Source organism: Musa acuminata, chromosome BXJ2-1 (genome assembly GCF_036884655.1).
Source record: "Musa acuminata AAA Group cultivar baxijiao chromosome BXJ2-1, Cavendish_Baxijiao_AAA, whole genome shotgun sequence".
NCBI lineage: Eukaryota > Viridiplantae > Streptophyta > Magnoliopsida > Zingiberales > Musaceae > Musa > Musa acuminata.
Genome location: NC_088338.1, coordinates 9,764,617 through 9,791,249, shown reverse-complemented (window position 1 = coordinate 9,791,249; position 26,633 = coordinate 9,764,617). Strand labels below are relative to the sequence as shown.

Below are 26,633 nucleotides of genomic sequence, written 5' to 3'. Positions count from 1 at the left end.
GTAGGATTGCCACTTAGTCGCAATCGAACATAGAAAACAGAGGTATACAATAAGCGTGGGCCCCTCTGGGTCCCAGTGTGGCAAGAGACCAGTTCATGTTTTCCCTGTCTGTTGCTCGCTTATTTGGATCAAAGAAAATGCCCAAACAAGAACACCAATTTGGTGGCAAGACACAGTTGATCTGAAACTTGTTATGGCCTCGGTGGCATCTGCAGGTCTTTGATGCTTCCTTCCAACATATCTACTATCTCACTCATCGACGGTCGATTCCCAGGCATCATCTGTATGCACCACAGACCAACAATTATCATCTTCCTCACAGTCTCCTCATTCTCACTGTTCAAACCTGATATGTCGATCTCATTCTTCCCGTCAAGACGATCGTAGATCCAATGAGGAAAGTAGATCTCGCTGGTGCTCTCGACTGCTGCATCTATGTTCTTCCTTCCCCCCACCATTTCCAGCACCATCATCCCATAGCTGTAGACATCAGCCTTACTGGACACAGCTCCGAAGTTCCTGGAGAACACTTCCGGGGCGATGTATCCCACAGTGCCACGAGGAGCTGCCATCGAGAGGATGCTTTCTTTGGGAGATCCCAGCTTTGCCAGTCCGAAATCTGAGATCTTTGGGCAGAAGTCTTGGTCCGGGAGGATGTTGTGAGGCTTGATGTCGAAGTGAACGATACGAGTGTTGCATCCGCGGTGCAGGTATTCCAGGCCTCGTGCAATGCCCACCGAGATCTCGTACAGCTTCTCCAACCCAATTGGTGTTCTTGTTTCGGAGTCCTCGGCGTCGATAAACTTCTCTAGGGATCCATTTGGCATGAATTCGTAGACAAGAGCCCTCTTTGATCCCTCCAAGCAGAAACCCAGAAGACTGACGATGTTAACGTGGGATGTTCTACTGATGCTGACCACCTCATTGATGAACTCCTCTCCGTTTCCTTTGGATGCAGTTAGGAGCTTCACAGCCACTGAGCGGCCATCTTGGAGAGTGCCCATGTACACAGTGCCATAGCCACCATGTCCAAGCTTGTGGCTGAAGGATGTGGTCATCCTCTTTATCTCAGAATACTTGTACCTCTTTGGGGATAGGGAGCCATGCATGTTTAGTAAGGCTTCAGCACTCTGCACATTTCCTTCATGAGACTTTTTATAGTAGATCAAGAGGAATACACACAGGCATAAGAGAAACCCTCCAAAGCTAGAAAACACTGCAAAAGAATAAGTAGTGATTAGTGAGCATAATTGCCATGATCGAGTGTGTATATTAAAACTTATGAGAATGCCAACAATAAAACTAGTCTTACATTTCCCGATGAAACATAGTCACCTTAGGATGACTAATTATAGATTATCTTACGTAGTTAGATCTCTTTACTATTCTAATTTTCTTAAACATAAAATATTTACATGAAATCCTTATGGTTATGAAAGTAAAATATTTAATTTTATTTATCCTATCATCATCGATTTTATTAATGAAAGCACAAAAATAATGGATAAAATTATTTAACTTAATTTACTCTAATATGTAGTCAAGATGTCGCAACACTCTTATATCAACGATTAAAAGACAAGTGATACTCCAACAAAAACACTTATTTTTTCTGTATAAGCCTAATTTTTTGTTCAACAGAATATGAGCTTCCATTCTGAATATGTGACCATTGCATCACTTTCCTTTATCTTTTTTGTCTGTTTCTTCAATTAGAAAGTCAGGAATATTGAATAGTTTTAACCTGGAAGGATTATGATTAAAGCACACAGGGCTAGGAAGAGATCTATATCAGTTCAATGACATTCTACCTTTTGACAGGATTAGATTTGGATGCCATTCAAGCATGAGACATCAGCTCTTTGCCATTGTTTATCAGTATGAGTTTATTGGTGCCCTAAGCAGTTGATGATGTGTTTCTAAACAATCTTTAAGCTGTACAGGATCATATTTTTACTGTTAGAGCTAGCCCCAGGAAATTTACCACAAGGTAATTTTGACAACCCAACAAGACAATAAAACGGAAAGAATAAAAGCGAAACAAGAACACCAGAACACTAGATATACGTGGTTCGGTCAATTGACTTTGACCTACATCCACGGACGAAAGAGGAGCAAATTACTACTGCAAAAGAGGGACAATTACAAATGCCTTAGGAAGATGTTCCTAGGCCATAAAACACCCGAAAATACTAAACAAGAAAAACCAAACTATAAGTCCAAACTATTTAAATGAGTATGGACTTAAACCAAAGTAAACACTTAGGTTTTTCTTGTGGTGCCACTTGTGGTACCTCTTGTGGTGTTTCTAACTTCAAAGCTCAGACCCTTATTTATAGTTCCAATACGAGAGAACAAGTCTGATTTTCCCGATGTGGGACTATGGGACTTGCCAAACTAACAAATCTCCACCTTGGCATGTCCCAACAAAACTTGCTCCACCTTTTTCATAAAAGCCCTAACGGGCAATCACCAACAATGAATACCAACCAAGTCCAAGCACTGCTTGAACTTGTAAACCGGAAGAGGCTTCGTAAGCATATCAACTGAATTGTCCTTCGTATGAATTTTCTTAACAAGGACCTTTCCCTCAGCAATGATATCACATTTGTATTCAACAATTTTCTTACTCGAAGGCGGCTTCACAAAATCTCAAATTCTATTCCGATGGAAAGATTCAATTTCTTCATTCATCGTAATTAACCACTTAGCGGAATTATCACAAGAAACTGCATCTGAGTACGAAGTAGGCTCACCAACTTCACTTGTCTCTTCTGCAACAAATAAAGCATATGCAACCAAATTTGTATATCTTTGTGGTGGTCGAATTTCTCTCCGTGGTCTATCCTTGGCTATGGAATATTGCTCTTCCTCTGGATCATCTGCGTCAGTAGACTCGGGACCGCCTACTAGCATTCTTTGAGTAGAAGAGTTTGACTTAAAAGAATCTGAACTACCAATCTCAAGCTCCACCTGCTTCTGCGCACTATCATTTGTACAACTAGTAGAATCCTCTTTGGAAGATAACATAGATAATTCATCAAAAGTAACATCTCTACTGATTATAAATTTTGGGGATTTGGGATCAGAACACCATAATATGTATCCTTTCACCCCAGAAGCATACCCAAGGAAAATGCATTTTTTAGCTCGAGGCTCTAATTTTCCTTCATTTACATACATATATGCTGGACACCCAAAAAATTTTAAATCAGAATAATCAGCAGGAGTACCTGACCAAACTTCCTCCGGAGTTTTAAAGTTAAGTGGTGCAGAAGGAGCACGGTTGACAACGTAACAGGCAATATTAATCGCCTCTGCCCAAAAGTCCTTTGTCAACCCTGCATTTGAGATCATACACCTTGCTCTCTCCAAGAGTGTTCTGTTCATAAGTTCGGCCACACCATTTTGCTGAGGCGTCATCCTAACAGTGCGATGCCGAACGATTCCTTCATTTTTGCAGAATTCTTCAAAATCACCTTCATAAAATTCCATGCCATTATCTATTCGAAGCCGCTTAATCTGTTTACATGTTTGCTTCTCAATCAAAGCCTTCCATTGTTTAAATGTTAGAAAAACATCATTTTTATGCTTCAGAAAATAAACTCAAACTTTCTTGGAATAATCGTCAATGAAAGTCAACATATACCTGGCACCACCCTTAAATTGAACATGAACTGAACCCCAAAGGTCTGAATGAATATAGTCAAGAGTACCTTTCGTTTTGTGAACTGCCGGAGAAGTGAAGCTGACTCTTTTCTGCTTTCCAAAAATGCAGTGTTCACAAAAATCAAGTGGCCTAGTACTCTGTCCGCAAAGTAGACCCCTTTTGCTCAATATGCTCAAACCTTTTTCGCTCATATGACCCAAACGCATATGCCATAATTTGGTGATGTCAGAATCAGACAATGATGATGACGAAACTGCAACCGAACCTGTGATAGTAGTTCCCTGCAGAATATACAAGCTACCAGACCTACAAGCTTTCATAACAATAAGGGCACTTCTAGAAACTTTCATAACTCCACCTTCAGCTGTGTATTTACACCCAAGGGCCTCTAGGGTGCCTAAAGAGATGAGATTTTTTTTTAAATCAGGAACATGTCTAACATTAGTGAGCGTCCTCACAATACCATCATGCATTTTAATTCGGATTGTACCTCTACCAACAACATCACATGCGGCATTATTGCCCATCAAAACAATTCCACCATTACAAGATTCATATGTGGAAAACAAATCCCTATTGGGACACATGTGATAAGAACAACCTGAATCTAAAATCCATTCATTTTTAGACCTCGTCCTATCATCAATAGCAGAAAAAATATTTCCAACATTCTCATCAGTTGCTACACTAACTTCAGCGGATTCAGTAGTTTTTTCAACAAATTTTTCCTTTTGCTTTAAATTATTTTTTAATTTAAAGCAATCAGATTTAATGTGCCCCATTTTATGACAATATCTGCATTCCAAATTTCTATGTCTGGATTTAGATCTAGATTTAGATCTACTATTGTCAAATTCTCTTTTATCCATTCTCCCCCTAACAACCAGACAGCCTGATTCTCTCTACTTTCCCCAGTGATATTCTTGTCTATCTGCTCCTTAGATTTCAATGCAGATTTAATTTCTTGATAAGAAACTGTTTTTTTTCTATAAATCAAAGTATCACGGAAATGCTTAAAAGATTGGGGAAGAGAACACAAGAGTAACAAAACCTTATCCTCATCATCAATTTTTGCATCTATATTCTCCAAATCCATAACCAAAGAATCAAACTTATCAAGATGCGAGAGTATAGATGTACCTTCAATCATCCGAAGCATATACAGACTCTGCTTCAAGTAGAGACGATTCTCCACTGTCCTCTTCATGTACAAGGCTTTAAGCTTGTCCCACATGCTCTTAGCCGTAGTCTCCGTAGCTACCTCCGGTAAAACCTCGTCAGAGAGATTTAGAATGATGCTTGATCGGGCCTTCTTATCCATACCCGCAAGCTCTTCTTTTGACATATCATCTGGAATGCTCTCGGCTCCCTGTAATACCAAATCAACTCCGTCTTGAACCAGAATGACCTCCATCTTGAGTTGCCACAAGCCGAAGTTGACATTTCTATCGAATTTCTCGACAACAATCTTTGTTATTGTCATCGTTGCCAAAAGATCCCAGAACTAGGCTCTGATACCAGTTTGTCAGAGCTAGCCCCAGGAAATTTACCACAAGGTAATTTTGACAACCCAACAAGACAATAAAACGGAAAGAATAAAAGCGAAACAAGAACACAAGAACACCAGATATACGTGGTTCGGTCAATTGACTTTGACCTACATCCACGGACGAAAGAGGAGCAAATTACTACTACAAAAGAGGGACAATTACAAATGCCTTAGGAAGATGTTCCTAGGCCATAAAACATTCGAAAATACTAAATAAGAAAAATCAAACTATAAGTCCAAACTATTTAAATGAGTATAGACTTAAACCAAAGTAAACACTTAGGTTTTTCTTGTGGTGCCACTTATGGTACCTCTTGTGGTGCTTATGACTTCAAAGCTCAGACCCTTATTTATAGTTCCAATACGAGACAACAAGTCTGATTTTCCCGATGTGGGACTATGGGACTTGCCAAACTAACACTTACTAATCAAGAAAATGACTTATCTGTTAATCATACTCTTACAAGTAGAAGGATATGGAAGCTAGCAAAAATCAATGGCAGGGTTGAGAGGAGTGTTTCTTACCTATAATTATATGCTTTGTCCTCCTTGAATGAGCTGCAACATCAGGAACAATCTCTGTCATAGACCACAAAACTAGATAAGAGATCAATTATTACAACCCAAAAACTGGACTAATAAATGCATGTAAAAGTTAATTTTTAAGACGAAGGTCTTGTAATCCAAACAAAAGACACAAAACAGTGGTACTAAACAAAGACAGAATACAGTTTTTCTTATCCTTTTTGCATGGCATCCTACACTGTAATTACATTCCACAGTGCTACAACAGGATATCACCTACTCTTCATTTAATGACAACTTGGAGCAAAGCCAGAGGGTTTAGAGGTTGAATAGCAAGTACTCTGTAGCTTCATGGATGCATCAAAATGTATGTAAAGTGTGTATGTTTCCAAAGAGCAGAGTGCTTGAACTTGTCCAAGATGATGTGATAACATTCTTTGTGAGAATGCTTGAAGTTTATGAGCATATAGGGACAACGAGATTTAAGAGGATAAAAAAAAGTGATAAGTATAAGAGCTCAGATAAAGGCCAAAAATAGTCTTTTAGGTGGCCCAATACCTCTCAGAGGCTACAAGAGCCATTTAAATGCATGATGCATCAATTTAGTGAACCTTTCCGCACACACTAAAAATATGATGTTTGAGAAGAAAGGCCCCTAATATTTAAAGGTGAGACATCTCACAAATCAAAAACAGGGTTGCAGGCCATGACCTAAAAACTATCAAATCTATGTCCATGATATGTCCACAAAACCTTTAACCACAGTTATATTGGCCAATCCAAATTGGGATTCGACAAGAAACAAATAATACAACATGCTACATGGGTTAACCTATGTGAATGCTATAAAAGTAAATGAAGTGGAAGGAACTTCTGTAACTGCTATAGTTATCTCTGACTCATTATAAGGAAAAGTTAAGAGAAAGTCTCCCACTTCTGTTAGATGAATGTAGCAAAACTTATGTTTGATGTTTTCAGATCCATAAACTTTTCCTAATGAATTCCAATAAAATTTCATTGTATGAAACAATATGGAACGACATAGGCAAATAGAAAACCATTTTCAGTAAAGAAGAAAGGCAGTAAAATAGAAGTTCATAGTGACATGAAATTTTGGCTCTATATATTGAATCAGAGAATGATTTGAGGAACTCATATGTCCTATGAACATTAAAACAAGTTGCATACAATACTTCTCTAACTATTTCATTATGAACCAATGAGACCCATCACTAAGGACCAGAAAAAACTTGAAGTATGTCTCAGGATGTCATGACCTCTGTATGAAATCCAGGAGATGAAGTCAAGAATTGCAATTCAGATTCACCAGTAACTTAAAGACTTTGACTAGTAGATTTAGCAAAGTCAGCAGCATAAAGGTTTAGTCAAAATCAGGAAAATGGAGCCCCAAAGCCTTCACATTAGACCGATTGATGCGTTTGGGAGTAAGCAACCAGCTCACAAAAGAAATCTGGACACTTGAACCAAAACATGCGAATTACTATTCTATGCTTATGAATATATCCTTATAGCATGATCGAAGACCTGCTGTTGCCAGAGACCACAAGAACATATTCAGATTTGTCTAATCTTGGAAGGGCATGAACAAATTCCAGCACTTTGTATTACAAACACAAACAATAACCTCTCTGTGTGGTTTCAATTCAGAGAAGATTAATCAGTTATGTTCTAATGATCTGACTACATCTTATGCTTCAAATTCCTGCAACTGATATCTAAATACAATAGAAGTACTTGGATTAAAGCTACATACTCACCACATTTCCTTGTATGGACTTGGTCAGGGCAGATGCACATGAATTTTGATGTCGTGTCATTGAATCCACATTGGCCGCCGCTGTCACTGCACTCTGTACAATCCGGCGCCGTCCAGTTCAGCAACCACCCAGTCCTCAGCAGTGCAGAGTAGTTTACATCGATGCCCACATCGATGTAACCCACCACCGGCACCACCAACGTCGTACATACTCCACCGGACAAGTTCAAGTTGCCAGGGCCATTGTACTCACCGCCGAAGTAGGACAGTCCTCCATCAGTAGCACATGATATGTTCTGGTAGGAAGCAGGTAGATTCACCGAGCTCGAGCAATTGACGAGGAAGAAGATGCGCTTGTTGGCGGAGCTGAGGTCGAAGGGGTAGAGGCCGGAAGTGATGTTGAAGGTTGGTAACGGGCACCGATCATCGTCGAATCCGGCGGCAGTGATCTGAACCGACTTGTTCTCGTAGAAGATGTTCTTGACATGATATAAACCGTCAAAAACGTTAAAAGAAAGGGTTTCGGCTTGGCCGCCGCTACTGATGCAGGTGACGTTGAACGGAGGAACGCCACAATAAGACGGTTGCTTATTGCTGAGCCAGAAAGGGTACTTGATTGTCTGATTCCCGCATCTTTGAGGCTGACAATCCCCAGACCCAATAGTCGCGGCAAGGACTGGGCTGCCTACCACCAAACAAAGGATCCAGAAGAAGAAGAAGACAGTAAAGATTTCCTTGGGGCTCGGCAAGATCCTGGGATTCATCGGAAAGGGGAATAACACAGGAGGAAAGGGAATTGGAAAGGAAGAAAGATGCAGATCAACTTTGGAGGAGAGAAACGATTGACGAGGGTCTACTCTCTCCCCGTAAGTCTATGGTTTGACAGGGATTTGGATGAATGGTCAGCTGATGAGATAGGATCAAATTAATGAGGGTGGCCCAGTTGTGCTCTGATAGGTTTCAGTTCTTTTCGTCGACTGCATGCATGTCCGAACAATACCGCGTTCCATAAGCAAAAGAGTCATTCTATAAAGATCGAATACTTTATATGATAGACTAAATTAAAGGACGATTAGACGATATTAATTGTCTCAACTACGACAATATGATCTGAAAGATATCCACATGTTACATCAAGCATCCAACCCAGCTAGATTGAAAAGATGAAGTGAACCCCAGTAACAACACTGCAGAACAAAGATCAATTACTTGGTTTCTTAAAGCTCTCTCGTTCTTGAGACACCCCATGATAGCTCTTCTTCTTCCTCCCCCGAACTGCAAATGCTGCAGGTTGCATCAATCCCGCTGAATCCCTACTTCTTCCATGGTGATCCAGTCTCGTCTTCCTGCTGTCGACTGTAAGCATGAAGTTGGTGATGAGGTCTGTGAATTCGTTCCTTGGTTTCTCAAGGAGATCATTCCAAGAGGATATCTCATTGCTCGTTTCTAACCAATAATGTTTAGGTTATCAATCGATTATTACCAATCAAATTCCACCAAAAAATTTGAATCGGTTAGGTCTGAGATGCGTGTCGATCGGAGTTAGATTGCGCTGGTTTGATTCTTCCTCTGCCAAGTCAAACTGGTTCCTATTTGATGTAGACAAGGTTGGTCAAACTTTGACCCATCCCATTTGACTGCCAATATTATAGAGCTGGAGTCAAAAACCAAACAGATCCATCAAATCACGTAGAAGTCAACCCACTCGTTGTGTATAAAGTAGGTGTTTAGTTATTGCCTCCGTGGATGACATTCACCATATTTAGTATTTAGAATCTTCACCCAAAGTTTATCATCCCTATTGAGAATGGGTAGAATTGTTTTGGCCCATATGGTTCTCGTGTAGATTGAACACACCCAAACTCTCCTTTTCCTCTGGGGAGATAATGGTGTCCCAACAACTCAACTTAGTCTTGGAAATAGAATCCCTCTAAAAGAAATCTCTAAAATTTTTTTTAGCTTTAATGATAATTTTATCACTAGCATTCATACTAAGTAGAGAATGCATCGGAAGAGCATTGAGAATCGAATTGATTAAGATTAGAATAGAATGAATTTACCGACTTGATTAACACATCCTCCTTGCATTTTGGATTTCACTTTCCATATAGCTATCTAGGTATCTAAGAGAGAATTTTTCTTCCTTAACTCTTAAGAACACACTAATTTAATTGACTCATAATGGTTAGAAAATAAAACCTTATACTTAATACAATTTACCTTAAGATTGAACCGTCTTAAGATTTAAGATTAGCTCTAAAAGATAATAAGATATCGTCTGCATATATAAGATGGGAAACTCATTTAGCAAGTTAAAAAGGGTAATTTTACCTTTAACAATCTTATCAGATGCTACTAAGAATCTATTGAATAAAAAAAAATCGATAAAGGGATATTAGATTCTCTTGCTTAATATTTTTATGTTTGTAAAACTAAGATATTACCATTAATAAGATAAGACATACAAGGAGAGAAAACATCACCTAAGTCTCACTTAACAAATTGAATTGAAGAGGAAAATTTGTTTTGTTCATGGCCTTTTTGAACGTCAACAAAGAAATTTTATCGTACACTTTCTCAAGGTGAATTAATAGGTATTTTTCTTTAGGTTTGAGTATTATGTTAGCTAACTCCATAATAATAAATGTATTATTATTGATATTATATTTTAGCACAAAAGCATATCGTTCTTGATCAACCAATCTCTCAACGTGATCTTCACTCTATTAACAAGGACTTTGACCAAAAGCTATTTGGTTTTTAAAAGATAATCATTAAAAATGCTTTACCCCAATTATAAGGGAGATAAGGAATATTCTGAAAGCATCACAAATATTATCTTTGATAGTATCTCAAAAGACTATAAAAAAACTCAACAATGAACTCATCAATCTAAACTCTTTCACATGTACCATTTGATTTAAGGTGTCATAAATTTTATGAAGAGAAAAACTCTTGATAAAAGAAAAGTTTCTTTTAGTAACAATATGGGAAAGTGGAGGGCAATCCCTTTCTACCACTTTCTTAGGAAAATCAATTGAATTGATACCCCTATTAGGATCGGATCGGGGTCGGCATTAAGAGGAGAGGGGAGGGGAGGGGTGAATTAGTGCAGTAGTAAAAACTATGTCTTCAAAAAAATTTCGATAAAACTATTTCCGACGTAAAACTATTTCGTAAAGGTAATACTTTGAAAGCATACGTAAGAGAGTAGTGGATGTAAAGAGTAAGTAAGAAGGTTTGCAGTTAAAGTAAATTGCTCAAAGAAATACAAACCGGATTTTAGAGTGGTTCGGTCAACGTGATCTATATCCACTTTCGGCTTCCTCCTCCGACGAGGTCACTGATGTCCACTAGAGACATTCCTTCAATAGGCGAAGATCAAACACCTTTTACACCCCTCTTCTCCTTTTACCGGGTTTAGGAGATAACCCTTACAAGCACACACACTCCTCTCTAAACAGAAATCAAAGTTTAAGCTAGAGGAGGGACTACACTTATGATTGCAGCAACGTTTTCTCTCTTTTAATCTCTCTGTGCTTGCATGCTTTAACCAGGGATGAGAGGGGCATTTATAGGCTTCAAGTTGATTCAAACTTGAAGCCTAAAACTTTTTCATCCCGGGTTCCCCGGGCAGTGCTGGGCGGTACCATCACCTGAAACCCTACCAGGGGTGGTATAATCGCCCAGACTGGCGGTACCACCATTTGACATAGTCTCGAAGATTGTGCCACGACGATGAGACTTCTTGGGGCACTGTTTGGGCCTTTTATTTGGCCCAATACAGTCCTTACATGGGCTTAGTTGGCTCCTAATTGGGTTGGCCCAAATCCAAGCCCAATTACGTGCTAACTACGAAATCCTAAGACATTCGCTAAACTAAACAAGTCCCTATGTCTATTCTTCCGACGAGCTTCCGGCGATCTTCCGGTAAACTTCCAACGGACTTCTGACGAACTCTCGGTAATATTCCGATGGACTCCCGGCAAGCTCCTGGACTCCACGACGATCTTCTTGGCGAGTTCCGATGAGCTTCTCTAGCAAGCTCCGATACTTCTCGGCTGGTTCTGCCAGAACTTTCGTCGAACGTTCGGACTTCCGACGAACTCTCGAACTCCCAACGAAATCTCGTCCTTGACTCTGGGATTTCATTTTGCTTCATGCCTTGCTATCGTAGTTAATCCTGCACATGTAAAAATATACTTCGATCTAGACAATTAATACTAAGCATTAATCAAGTTGTCCGACATATCATTGGTCCCTCGACGCTTCATTCGATTCTTCGGCGCTTCGTCCTCTCTTGCAGCCTATTGCCCAATCGGCCAGTTGACTCCGCAACTCTGATATCCTTGGCGCAATATCCGCTCTTATTGGCTCGATGCTCAAATCCACGGCCCGAAGCCTTCTGTCGATATGTCGACTGTTCCTCCGGCTCAACGTCCAATCTTCTGACATGTTTTCCCCCGGCACAACATTATTCTTCCTGCTTTAATTGTCTCATCCTGATCGAAGCATCATGCGTCACTCAAAATGTAGATTAAATCATAAACATATATCAATTAGTTTCAGTATCAAATATCAAAATACGAGATTCGTGTCATTATCTAAAATGATATGATTAATAATATTATGTATCCTTCTATAGTTGATAAATATATGAAAATACTTAACATTAAGGTCACCTTCCTCAATCAATTTAAATTTTGATTTTGGATCACCGAGGAATGACTTTATTATTATGTAAGCTAATTAAAACTTTGCCCTCAAACCTTAAGAAGACACGTGCGTTCATTTTAGATTCAAATAAATCAATTTTTTTATAAGTGTCTCTAATCTTATACTCAAGACTAATTGAAATTGACCTTGTAGCCACTACATCCCTAGCTATTTACCCTTCCTTTGCACCTAGATACTTGAAACTGAAAGTCCTCAAGCGCTTCCTTCTCCCATTATCGAGTCAATCATTGTAAGGAGGGAGAATGGATTTAAGATGAGACAATTTTCTCATGCCATTATATTTTTGCCATTGCCTTTATTTACAGTAATGTTAGCATTAATGTTACGTCGTAGATTATTCCATCCCTATCTTTCCAAATCCAATGGTTATTATTTTAGAAAACTACTATATTAGATGTAGACAATCCATCTCTTATACCATTTGTATCTTGATTAAGCTCATTGGATGTAAAGCAGACTGTTACAGCCCCTTTAGCTTCTTGATCCTTATCCCTTAGACTTGTCACCTTGAGCCCCTTCAGCATTATAGAGGGTTGTAGTCAATGCTTCCATTGTTGGGCTGATAGCCCATATTCAGCCCATGTGGGCTAGGGCAGCCCACAGGCCACACCCCCTCTTAACCTAACCCTAATTAAGATTAGGGGGGTGTGGTGGCTGCGTTTTAGAAGTAGAAAAAGGCTATAAAAAGACAGCAACGAGGCAAATCTTGATAGCCACGGGATTCCAAAGAGAAGAAGGAGAACAAGGCAGAAAAGGAAGAGAAAGAAAGGGAAGAAGACAAGGACAACGCAGAGAGACTGTTCTCAATCATCTAGCAGTGTTCTCATCTCAGGTTAGATCAAATCTACAGTAGACTCTTGCTGTGATTACTTGGGGAGGTTTTAGATATTATGGGCAGTGACGTGATCCTTGTATCCCAGTTATTCTCTTGTGGTTGTTGCTAGGGTTTTGGGTAAGAGATTGAGATTTGTATATTCATTATTCTCATAGTGGATTATCTCTAGTTTGCCCCGTGGTTTTTTCCCTTAACATTGAAGGGGTTTTCCACGTATATCTTGGTGTTCTGTTTGATTGTGTTTCCATTTTATTCCGCTGCGTATTATGGTCTTCTAGTATTTGTTCATATACAAAGGTTATTCCTCTTTATATCCCCATCAACTGGTATCAGAGCGGGGTTTTGGTGATTTAATTTTTGTATTTGAACATGGAGGCCAGTAATATTTCTCGCATGATTAGTTTGAATGGAAACAATTGGATGATATGGAAACCAAGAATGGAAGATCTCTTGTATTGCAAAGATTTGTATGGACCTTTGCAAGGGGATAGTGCAAAACCTACAACTATGACAGATGATGAGTAGAAGAGGTTAGATCGAAAAACAATTGAGTTTATTAGACAATGGCTTGATGATAGTGTCTTTCACCATGTTTCTACTGAAATTTCTGCATATTCTCTTTGGAAAAAATTGGAAAGTCTCTATGAAAGAAAAACAACTGGCAACAAAGCTTTTTTGATCAGAAAACTTATGAACCTAAAATATAGAGAGGGTGCTTCTATTGCTGAGCATTTGAATGAAATGTAGAGTATTACTAACCAGTTATCCTCTATGAAAATGTCTCTTGATGATGAGTTGCAGGCATTGTTACTTCTCAGTTCATTACCAGAAAGTTGGGAGACACTGGTGGTTTCCCTTAGTAATTATGCGCCAGATGGTATTGTCACTATGAGTCAAGTAACAAGCAGTTTGTTGAATGAGGAGTTGAGAAGAAAGAGTTCGGCAACATCTCAGAATGATTCACAGGCACTTATATCAGAGAACAGAGGAAGGTCAAAGTCTAGAAGCAATTCACGTATGGGTAGGAGCAAGTCAAGATCAAGAAAAGATATTGTTTGCTATAACTGTGGTGAGAAAGGACATTACAAGAACCAATGTAAGCAACCTAAGAAGAACAAGAAAAAGGGAAAAGAAGTGGAGTCTACAGAGTCAAAGGATAATACTACAGCTACAGTGCAGGGTGGTGATTATTTGATTTTGTCTCCTTCTGATGATATTTTTTTCTTGTGTGTGTCAGGATCTTGAGTGGGTGATTGACACAGGTGCTTCTTATCATGCTACACCACGGAGGGAGTTTTTTACAACATATAGGTCTGGAAACTTTGGTGTTGTAAAGATGGGCAACTATGGCACAGTAGACATCATTCGCATGGGTGATATCCATTTAAAGACCAACCTTGGCTGCAAGTTGGTGCTTAAGGATGTGAGGCATGTGATTGACTTGAGGCTGAATTTAATTTCAGTTGGAAGACTAGATGATAAAGAGTATGAAAGCAGATTTCACATAGGGCAATGGAAGCTCAGTAAGGGTTCTCTTGTTATAGCTAGTGGAAAGAAATGTCATACTTTGTACAGGTTGCAGGCTAAAGCTTATGGTGAGCAGTTAAATGCTACAGAGAAAGACTTCAGTATGGAGTTGTGGCACAAGTGATTGGGACACATGAGCGAGAAGGGGCTGCAAGCTCTTTCCAAGAGAGAGATATTACCAGATCTCATAGGTATACATCTGAACCCTTGTATTGATTGTTTGGCTAGTAAACAACATAGAGTTTCATTTGCTAGTGTTGCTTTGTCTAGAAAAATGCATGCCTTAGACCGTGTTTATACAGATGTATGTGGTCCTTTGAGGACAAAAACTCATGGTGGGTCTATTAATGTTCTTGGTATAAGTGGTACACTTTATTTTGTCACTTTTATAGATGATTTTTCCAGAAAAGTTTGGGTTTATGCTTTGAAGACCAAAGATCAGGTTATTAATGTCTTCAAAGAGTTTCATGCCAGGGTTGAAAAGGAGACAGAAAGGAAATTGAAATGCATAAGATCCGATAATGGTGGTGAGTATACGGGATTGTTTAATGACTATTACAGGTCACATGGGATCCAACATGAGATGACAGTTCCTGGTACACCTCAGCATAATGCAATTGCAGAGAGGATGAACCGCACCATCATGGAAAAGATCAGATGTATGCTTTCACAGGCCAAGCTACCCAAAAGGTTTTGGGATGAGGCTTTGAGGACTGCTGTTAATGTGATCAACTTATCACCATGTACAGCCCTAGATGGTGATGTTGCAGAGCATGTATGGTCAGGGAAAGATGTTTCCTACAGGCATTTGAGAGTGTTTGGTTGTCGTGCATTTGCACATGTTCCAGATAATGAGAGGTCCAAGCTGGATGGTAAGTCTAAAGAATGTATTTTTCTTGGTTACTCACATGATCAGTTTGGTTACAGGCTTTGGGATCCAGAAAAGCAGAAGGTGTTCAGGAGCAGAGATGTGGTCTTCTTTGAGGATCAAACCTTTGAGGATTTGAAGAAGAAGGCACCAGCCAAGACTTCTGCAGAAGGATTAGCATATTGTGACCCAGTTATTCCTCCAGTATATTAGGGTGATGAGGGAGATGTGCAGGAAAATAGTGTAGAACCTGATGTTGATTTACCTGCAGGACATGTTGAGCAAGAAGAAGTAGGAGAGCAAGTTCCCGCAGAACCTCTGTTGAGAAGATCTTCTAGACAACGTCAACCTTCCAGAAGATACTCTACAGATGAGTATGTGATGCTTACTAATGCAGGTGAACCAGAGAGTTACCAGGAAGCAGTTGAAAGTGAGCAGAAAGAGAAGTGGTTAGTTGCTATGCAGGAAGAGATGGATGCTCTTCAGAAGAACCGCACTTATGATTTGGTGCTGCTACCAAATGGAATGAAGGCCTTGAAGAACAAGTGGGTTTTTAGGTTGAAGACTCAAGAATATTGTTCTCAACCGAAAGTACAAAGCTAGATTGGTTGTGAAAGGCTTTGGTCAAAAGAAAGGTATTGACTTTGAAGAGATATTTTCTCCTATTGTTAAAATGTCTTCTATTCGTGTTGCTCTTGGTATTGCTGCTAGTCAGGACTTGGAGGTTGAGCAGTTAGATGTGAAGACAGCTTTCCTTCATGGTGATTTGGATGAGAAAATTTATATGGAGCAACCAGAAGGCTTCAAAGTTAAAGGTAAATATAATTTTGTTTGCAAGTTGAAGAAGAGCTTGTATGGGCTAAAGTTTGATTCATTTATGACATAAAATGGATACAAAAGAACGGTTTCAGATCATTGTGTGTACATCAAATGGTTTGGTGAGGATTTTATTATTCTCTTGCTTTATGTTGATGACATGCTTATTCTTGGGAAAGATATGTCTAAAATTGACAGGTTGAAGAAGGAACTGAGTGAGTCTTTTGCAATGAAGGACATGGGGCCAGCAAAGCAAATACTAGGCATGTAGATTTCTCGTGACAGGAAAAACAAGAAGATTTGGTTGTCACGGAAGAAATACATCGAGAAGGTATTGGAAAGATTCAGTATGAGCAATGCAAAACCAGTTGGTCCTCCTCTTGCAGGTCACTTCAAGTTGTGCTCAGAACAGAGTCCGTCAAGTGATGAGGAGAAGGAGAAAATGCAAAAGGTTCCTTATGCTTCAGTAGTTGGAAGTTTAATGTATGCAATGGTATGTACGAGGCTAGACATCGCATATGCAGTGGGTGTTACTAGCAGATTTCTTGCAAATCCAGGCAAAGAGCACTGGGCAGCAATGAAGTGGATTTTTAGATATCTCCGAGGGAGCTCTAAGGTTTGTTTAAGCTTTGGAGGTGGACCACCTATGTTGACAGGTTACACAGATGTAGATATGGCAAGAGATATAGATACGAGGAAGTCCACTTCAGGTTATGTACTTACTTTTGCAGGGGGAGCTGTGTCATGGCAATCCAGGTTACAAAGGTGTATTGCTCTCTCCACCATAGAAGCAGAATATATTGCTGCTACAGAGGTATGCAAAGAAATGTTATGGATGAAAGAATTCTTACAAGAATTGGGGCTGAAACAGGAAAATTATGTGATGCATTGTGACAGCCAGAGTGCCATCCATTTGTGTAAGAACCCAATGTTTCATTCCAAGTCAAAGCATATAGATGTCACATACCACTGGATTCGAAATGTATTTGAAGAGAAGCAGTTGCAGCTTCAGAAAATTCATACAGATGACAACGGAGCAGACATGTTGACGACGACCTTACCAAAAGAAAGACAGGAGATATGCCGACAACTGGTCGGCATGGCTTCACATTGAGGAGTCATGGGACAGCCTCCCTTATGGGCTGAAGGGGGAGGTTGTTGGGCTGATAGCTCATATTCAGCCCATGTGGGCTAGGGCAGCCCACATCCCACACCCCCTCTTAACCTAATCCTAATTAAGATTAGGGGGTGTGGTGGCTGCGTTTTAGAAGTAGAAAAAGGCTATAAAAAGACAGCAACGAGGTAGATCTTGATAGCCACGGGATTCCAAAGAGAAGAAGGAGAACAAAGCAGAAAAGGAAGAGAAAGAAAGGGAAGAAGACAAGGACAACGCAGAGAGACTGTTATCAATCATCTAGCAGTGTTCTCATCTCAGGTTAGATCAAATCTACAGTAGACTCTTGTTTTGATTACTTGGGGAGGTTTTAGATATTATGGGCAGTGACGTGATCCTTGTATCCCAGTTATTCTCTTGTGGTTGTTGTTAGGGTTTTGGGCAAGAGATTGAGATTTGTATATTCATTATTCTCATAGTGGATTATCTCTAGTTTGCCCCGTGGTTTTTTCCCTTAACATTGAAGGGGATTTTCCACGTGTATCTTGGTGTTCTATTTGATTATGTTTCCATTTTATTCCGCTGCGTATTATGATCTTCTAGTATTTGTTCAAATATTATTCCTCTTTATATCCCAATCATCCATCACCCTTCACGGTCAAAAATTCTTCCTCCTTACGATTAACGTCATTGCTTGCCTACGGATAAACAAAGGTCTCTCCAATGAATCGACCGGTAGGAAAGCCACTTAGTTGCAATCGAATATAGAAATCATAGGTATATAAAAAGCGTGGGCCCCGCTGGGTCCCATTGTGGCAAGAGGACCGGTTCATGTTTTCCCTGTCTGTTGCTCGCTTCTTTGGATCAAAGAAAATGCCCAAACAAGAACACCAATTTGGTGGCAATACACAGTTGATCTGAAACTTGTTATGGCCTCGGTGGCATCTGCAGGTCTTTGATGCTTCCTTCCAACATATCCACTATCTCACTCATCGACGGTCGATTCCCAGGCATCATCTGTATGCACCACAGACCAACAATTATCATCTTCCTCACAGTCTCCTCATTCTCACTGTTCAAACCTGATATGTCGATCTCATTCTTCCCGTCAAGACGATCGTAGATCCAATGAGGAAAGTATATCTCGCTGGTGCTCTCGACTACTGCATCTATGTTCTTCCTTCCCCCCACCATTTCCAGCACCATCATCCCATAGCTGTAGACATCAGCCTTACTGGACACAGCTCCGAAGTTCCTGGAGAACACTTCCGGGGCGATGTATCCCACAGTGCCACGAGGAGCTGCCATCGAGAGGATGCTTTCTTTGGGAGATCCCAGCTTTGCCAGTCCGAAATCTGAGATCTTTGGGCAGAAGTCTTGGTCCAGGAGGATGTTGTGAGGCTTGATGTCGAAGTGAACGATACGAGTGTTGCATCCGCGGTGCAGGTATTCCAGGCCTCGTGCAATGCCCACCGAGATCTCGTACAGCTTCTCCAACCCAATTGGTGTTCTTGTTTCGTAGTCCTCGGCGTCGATAAACTTCTCTAGGGATCCATTTGGCATGAATTCGTAGACAAGAGCCCTCTTTGATCCCTCCAAGCAGAAACCCAGAAGACTGACGATGTTAACATGGGATGTTCTACTGATGCTGACGACCTCATTGATGAACTCCTCTCCGTTTCCTTTGGATGCAGTTAGGAGCTTCACAGCCACTGAGCGGCCATCTTGGAGAGTGCCCTTGTACACAGTGCCATAGCCACCATGTCCAAGCTTGTGGCTGAAGGATGTGGTCATCCTCTTTATCTCAGAATACTTGTACCTCTGTGGGGATAGGGAGCCATGCATGTTTAGTAAGGCTTCAGCACTCTGCACATTTCCCTCATGAGACTTCTTATAGTAGATCAAGAGGAATACACACAGACATAAGAGAAACCCTCCAAAGCTAGAAAATACTGCAAAAGAATAAGTAGTGATTAGTGAGCATAATTGCCATGATCGAGTGTGTATATTAAAACTTATGAGAATGCCAACAATAAAACTAGTCTTACATTTCCCGATGAAACATAGTGACCTTAAGATGACTAATTATAGATTATCTTATGTAGTTAGATCTTTTTACTATCCTAGTTTTCTTAAACATAAAATATTTACATTTGAATTCTCATGGTTATGAAAATAAAATATTTAATTTTATTTATCCTATCATCATCGATTTTATTAACGAAAGCACAAAAATAATGGACATAATTATTTAACTTAATTTACTCTAATATGTAGTCAAGATGTCGCAACACTCTTATATCAACGATTAAAAGACAAGTGATACTCCAACAAAAACACTTCTTTTTTCTGTATAAGCCAAGTAATTTTTTGTTCAACAGAATATGAGCTTCCATTCTGAATATGTGACCATTGCATCACTTTCCTTTTATCTTTTTTGTCTGTTTCTAAAAGTAGAAAGTCATGAATATTGAATAGTTTTAACTTGGAAGGATTATGATTAAAGCACACAGGGCTAGGAAGAGATCTATATCAGTTCAATGACATTCTACCTTTTGACAGGACTAGATTTGGATGCCATTCAAGCATGAGACATCAGCTCTTTGCCATTGTTTATCAGTATGAGTTTATTGGTGCCCTAAGCAGTTGATGATGTGTTTCTAAACAATCTTTAAGCTGTACAGGATCATATTCTTACTAATCAAGAAAATGACTTATCTGTTAATCATACTCCTACAAGTAGAAGGATATGGAAGCTAGCAAAAATCAATGGCAGGGTTGAGAGGAGTGTTTCTTACCTATAATTATATGCTTTGTCCTCCTTGAATGAGCTGCAACATCAAGAACAATCTCTGTCATAGACCACAATATAATTTACAACTTATATGAACTAGATAAGAGATCAATTATTACAACCCAAAAACTGGACTAATATATGCAGGTAAAAGTTTAATTTTTAAGACGAAGGTCTTGTAATCCAAACAAAAGACACAAAACATTTTGCTCATACAATGGCACTAAACAAAGACAGAATACAGTTTTTCTTATCCTTTTTGCATGGCATCCTACACTGTAATTACATTCCACAGTGCTACAACAGGATATCACCTGCTCTTCATTTAATGACAACTTGGAGCAAAGCCAGAGGGTTTAGAGGTTGAATAGCAAGTACTCTGTAGCTTCATGGATGCATCAAAATGTATGTAAAGTGTGTATGTTTCCAAAGAGCAGAGTGCTTGAACTTGTCCAAGATGATGTGATAACATTCTTTGTGAGAATGCTTGAAGTTTATGAGCATATAGGGACAACAAGATTTAAGAGGATAAAAAAATGTGATAAGTATAAGAGCTCAGATAAAGGCCATAAATAGTCTTTTAGGTGGCCCAATACCTCTCAGAGGCTACAAGAGCCATTTAAATGCATGATGCATCAATTTAGTGAAGCTTTCGGCACACACTAAAAGCATGATGTTTGAGAAGAAAGGCCCCTAATATTTAAAGGTGAGACATCTCACAAAGAAAAAACAGGGTTGCAGGCCATGACCTAAAAACTATCAAATCTATGTCCATGATATGTCCACAAAACCTTTAACCACAGTTATATTGGCCAATCCAAATTGGGATTCGACAAGAAACAAATAATACAACATGCTACATGGTTAACCTATGTGAATGCTATAAAAGTACATGAAGTGGAAGGAACTTCTGTAACTGCTATAGTTATCTCTGACTCATTATAAGGAAAACTTAAGAGAAAGTCTCTCACTTCTGTTCGATGAATGTAGCAAAACTTATGTTTGATGTTTTCAGATCCAAAAACTTTTCCTAATGAATTCCAATGAAATTTCATTGTATGAAACAATATGGAACGACATAGCCAAGTAGAAAACCATTTTCAGTAAAGAAAAAAAGCAGTAAAATAGAAGTTCATAGTGACATGAAATTTTGGCTCTATATATTGAATCAGAGAATGATTTGAGGAATTCATATGTGCTATGAACATTAAAACAAGTTGCATACAATACTTCTCTAACTATTTCGTTATGAAGACCCATCTCTAAGGACCAAAAAAAACCTGAAGTATGTCTCAGGATGTCATGACCTCTGTATGAGTCAAGAATTGCAATTCAGATTCACCAGTAACTTAAAGACTTTGACTAGTAGATTTAGCAAAGTCAGCAGCATAAAGTTTTAGTCAAAATCAGGAAAATGGAGCCCCAAAGCCTTCACATTAGACCAATTGATGCGTTAGGGAGTAAGCAACCAACTCACAAAAGACATGCGAATTACTATTCTATGTTTATGAATATATCCTTATATCATGATCAAAGACCTGTTGTTGCCAGAGACCACAAGAACATATTCAGATTTGTCTAATCTAGGAAGAGAATGAACAAATTTCAGAACTTGGAAAGACATACATAAACAATAACATCTCTGTGTGGTTTCAATTCAGAGACAATTAATCAGTTATATTCTGATGCTACCGGAGGCTATAAGAACATATTCAGATTTGTCTAATCTTGGAAGAGCATGAACAAATTCCAGCACTTGGTATTACAAACACAAACAATAACCTCTGTGTGGTTTCAATTCAGAGACAATTAATCAGTTATGTTCTAATGATCTGACAACATCTTATGCATCAAATTCCTGCAACTGATATCTAAATACAATAGAAGTACTTGGATTAAAGCTACATACTCACCACATTTCCTTGTATGGACTTGGTCAGGGCAGATGCACATGAATTTTGATGCCGTGTCATTGAATCCACATTGGCCGCCGCTGTCACTGCACTCTGTACAATCCGGCGCCGTCCAGTTCAGCAACCACCCAGTCCTCAGCAGTGCAGAGTAGTTTACATCGATGCCCACATCGATGTAACCCACCACCGGCACCACAAACAGCTTACATACTCCACCGGAAAAGTTCAGCTTGCCCGAGCCATTGTACTCACCGCCGAAGTAGGCCAGTCCTCCATCAGCAGCACAAGATATGTTTTGGAAGGCAGATAGATTCATCGGGCTCGAGCAATTGGAGAGGAAGAAGATGCGCTTGTTGGCGGAGCTGAGGTCGAAGGGGTAGAGGCCGGAAGTGATGTTGAAGGTTGGTAACGGGCATCGATCGTCGTCGAATCCGGCGGCATTGAGCTGAACCGACTTGTTCTCGTAGAAGATGTTCTTGACATGATATGCACCGTCAAAAACGTCAAAAGAAATGGTTTCGGCTTGCCGCCGCTGTTGCTGCAGGTGACGTTGAACGGAGGAACGCCACAATAGGACGGCTGCTTATTGCTGAGCCAGAAAGGGTACTTGATTGTGTGATTCCCGCATCTTTGAGGCTGACAATCCCCAGATCCAATAGTCGCGGCAAGGACTGGGCTGCCTACCACCAAACAAAGGATCCAGAAGAAGAAGAAGAAGAAGACAGTAAAGATTTCCTTGGGGCTCGGCAATATCCTGGGATTCATTGGAAAGGGGAATAACACAGGAGGAAAGGGAATGGGAAAGGAAGAAAGATGCAGATCAACTTTGGCGGAGAGAAATGATTGACGAGGCTCTGCTCTCTCCCCGTAAGTCTATGGTTGGACAGGGAATGGGACGACTAGTCTGCAGATTTGATGCGTGGCCCAGTTGTGCTCTGTTAGGCGATGTTTCCTGTGGAACGATTCCAGTCTATGGGTTTCAGTTCTTTTCGTCGACGGCATGCATGTCTGAACCTCCCTCGTATCTATATTCCTCTCTGTAGACTCCTCCCCCGAACTGCAAATGCTGCAGGTTGCATCAATCCCGATGAATCCCTTCTTCTTCCAACCGTAGCTGTGAGCAGACAAACAGCGACTTGACTCATGGAGGATGAGGTTGGTAATCCAGTCTCGTCTTCCTGCTGTCGACTGTAAGCATGAAGTTGGTGATGAGGTCTGTGAATTCGTTCCTTGGTTTCTCAAGGAGGTCATTCCAGGAGGATATCTCATTGCTCGTTTCTAACCAATAATGTTTAGGTTATCAATCGATTATTACCAATCAAATTCCACCAAAAAATTTGAATCAGTTAGGTCTGAGATGCGTGTCGATCGGAGTTAGATTGCGCTGGTTTGATTCTTCCTCTGCCAAGTCAAACTGGTTCCTATTTGACGTAGACAAGGGTGGTCAAACTTTGACCCATCCCATTTGACCGCCAATATTATAGAGCTGGAGTCAAAACCAAACAGATCCACCAAATTATGTAGAAGTCAACCCACTCGTTGTGTGTAAAGTAGGTTTTTAGTTATTGCCTCCGTGGATGACATTCACCATATTTAGTATTTATAATCTTTTATCATCCCTGTTGAGAATGGGCAGAATTGTTTTGGCCCATATGGTTCTCGTGTAGATTGCACACACCCAAACCCTCATTTACCTTTGGGGAGATAATGGTGTCCCAACAACTCAACTAGTCTTGGAAATAGAATCCCTCTAAAAGAAATCTCTAGAATTTATTTTAGCTTTAATGATCATTTTATCAATAACATTCATACTAAGTAGGGAATGCATCGAAAGAGTATTGAGAATAGAATTTTGGATTTCACTTTTGATATAGCTATCTAGGCATTTAAGAGATAATTTTTCTTCCTTAACTCCTAAGAACACACTAATTTAATACTTTATGATTGACTCATAATGCTTAGAAAATAAAACCTTATACTTAACACAATTTACCTTAACTCTTTTAATCTATTTAAGAGCATCTAACATATTTCTATAAGATTTGAGATTAGCTCTAAAAGATAATAAGACATCGTCTAAATATATTAGGTAGACGAGAAACCCATTCAGCATATTAAAAAGGGTAATTCTACCTTTAACAATAAGATGTTACTAAGAACCTATTAGATAAAAATAAATAGAAAAAGAGATATTGGATTCTCTTGCTTAATACTTTTATGTGTGTAAAACTAAAACTAAGATATTATCATTAATAAGATAAGACATACAAGGAGAGAAAACATAACCCGAGTCTCACTTAACAAATTGAAGAGAAAATTTTGTTTTATTCATGGCTTTCTTGAGGATCAAGAAAGAAATTTTATCATACGCTTTCTCAAGATGAATTAATAGGTAATTTTCTTTATGTTTGAGTATTATGTGAGCTAACTCCATATTAATAAATGTATTATCATTGATATTATATTTTAGCATAAACGCATATCATTCTTGATCAATCGATCTCTCAATGTGATCTTAACTCTATTGACAAAGACTTTAACCAAAAGTTTTTATATTATGTTATAAAAAGTAATAAGATGATAATCTCTCGCCCTAAAGCTATTGGGTTTCTAAAAGATAATCACTAAAAATGCTTTACCCCAATTATAAGGGAGATAAAAAATATTTTGAAAGCATCACAAATATTATCTTTGATAATAACCCAAAAGGCTCTAAAAAAACTCAATAATGAATCCATCAGTTTGAACTCTTTCACATACACCATTTGATTTAAGGTGTCATAAATTTTATTAAGAGAAAAACTCTTGATAAAAGAAAAGTTTCTTTCTCTAGCAATATGAGAAAGTTGAGGGCAATCCCTTTCTCAATTGAATTGACGCCCATCAACCACCCCATATAATTTTTTATATCAACTAATAAATTGATATTTTTATACCACTTTCTATCTTTGTGTCATTATCTAAAATGATATGATTAATAATATTATATATCGTTCTATGGTTGATAAATATATGAAAATACTTTGTATTAAGGTCACCTTCCTCAATCAATTTGAATTTTGATTTTGGACCACCATTTATGATACAATTGTCGATTAAGAGCAATAATTTGCTATGCAAGCTAATTAAAACTTTGCCCTAAAGACGTATTTGCTCATCTTTATATTCAAACAAATCAATCTTCTTGTAAGTGTCTCTAATCTTATACTCCTATTTGAAATTGACCTTGCAGCCACTACATCCCTGGCTATTTACCTTTCCTTTGCATCTAGATACTTCAACATTAGGGCTTCCTTCTCTCATTATTGAGTCCATCATTGGAAGGATGGAGAAGGGATTCAAGATGGGATGATTTTTTTATTCTATTATATTTTTCCCCTTGTCTTTATTTACAATAACGTTAGCATTAATATTACGTGATAGATTATTTCATCACATCCTTGTATCTTTCTAAATCCGATGATTAGTATTTTGGAAAACCACTATATTAGATGTATGCAATCCTTCTCCTGTACCACTTGTATCATGATTAAGCTCGTTGGATGTAAAGTGAATTGTTGCAGCCCCTTTAACTTCATGATCCTTGCCCCTTTGACTTGTCCTCTTAAGCCCCTTATACTCGAGTTTAATCTACCTGATGGGTTTAATTGTAACCTTACTTTCTTACCCTTAACACTAACTTAATTTGCCTCAACTATTTAATTTGAATGATTGGACCTAGCCTGAATATGCCATAAGTTGCTTTGGACCCAAATCGGTGCAGTACATCATCTTTAACCTCCCATCATTGTTCAAAAGACCTAGCATCTTTCTCTTAAGAATGGACCTTCCTTGTTTTTGTCGATTTCATCAAGCAGACATTAGCCTGATGCTCTATTCTTTTATGGGAGAAACACAAACTTAAAATATTCTCATAGACGATGGATTAAAAAATTGATAAAATTATTCTTAATCCACACTCCCTATGAAATAGGCTTAGAGATATTTATCATAACACATCCTGACATACTTTCCTCTTATGCTAGAAAGTGTGATGTTGTCTAATTTGAGATGTTTACCCATGAGTTTAGCAAACTTATAAGAGATATTTGGGCACAACATTTTCACTAGTATTCCAGGGGGATGTAGTCAATGTTTCCATCACCGTTCACACAATGGTCAAAAATTCTTCCATTATGAGATTAACGTCAAAGCTTGCCTACGTATAAACAAAGGTAGGAGTCTTGCCATTTCCTATATGTGGTAAACTTGAAATAAAAAAACTCTATAACAATATCCATTATATTCATCGATAAAACTTTTCATGATTTTTGGAGGTGGTCTAGTGGTAAATGTTTGCCTAAAATTTTTTATATTGCTAATTTTATCATTCTTATCTTATATTTATAATTTCCTATGGATGAAGCTCCAATACAAGTTTATAACTTTGAATCTTCTATATCTTTCCTTCAAGCTTGTCATCAATCTTCCATCATCGCGTCAAAGTCAAAGCAAACCAATCATGCAAG

The 26,633-nt window shown here is 38.9% G+C and overlaps 2 protein-coding genes across 3 annotated transcripts; both read right to left on the bottom strand.

The window, feature by feature from the left end:
• Window positions 1-20: 20 nt before the first annotated feature.
• Window positions 21-8,402, bottom strand: LOC103994833 (LEAF RUST 10 DISEASE-RESISTANCE LOCUS RECEPTOR-LIKE PROTEIN KINASE-like 2.1). Its single transcript, XM_065093257.1, has 3 exons — window positions 7,523-8,402; window positions 5,745-5,798; window positions 21-1,216 (listed from the first exon to the last, which is right to left on the bottom strand). Exons 1-3 carry the CDS (start codon window positions 8,283-8,285, stop codon window positions 192-194), a joined length of 1,842 nt encoding a protein of 613 aa, XP_064949329.1. The 5' UTR covers window positions 8,286-8,402; the 3' UTR covers window positions 21-191.
• Window positions 8,403-18,152: 9,750 nt separating this feature from the next.
• LOC135598855 (LEAF RUST 10 DISEASE-RESISTANCE LOCUS RECEPTOR-LIKE PROTEIN KINASE-like 2.1) lies at window positions 18,153-23,297 on the bottom strand. Of its 2 annotated transcripts, none has more exons than XM_065093258.1 (3): window positions 22,126-23,297; window positions 20,217-20,270; window positions 18,153-19,370 (listed from the first exon to the last, which is right to left on the bottom strand). In XM_065093258.1, exons 1-3 carry the CDS (start codon window positions 22,439-22,441, stop codon window positions 18,346-18,348), a joined length of 1,395 nt encoding a protein of 464 aa, XP_064949330.1. In that variant the 5' UTR covers window positions 22,442-23,297; the 3' UTR covers window positions 18,153-18,345. The 2 variants fall into 2 exon arrangements, with proteins under 2 accessions (XP_064949330.1, XP_064949331.1); XM_065093259.1 differs by having other exon boundaries at window positions 20,217-20,249; window positions 22,126-23,295.
• Between the last annotated feature and the right edge of the window lie 3,336 nt (window positions 23,298-26,633).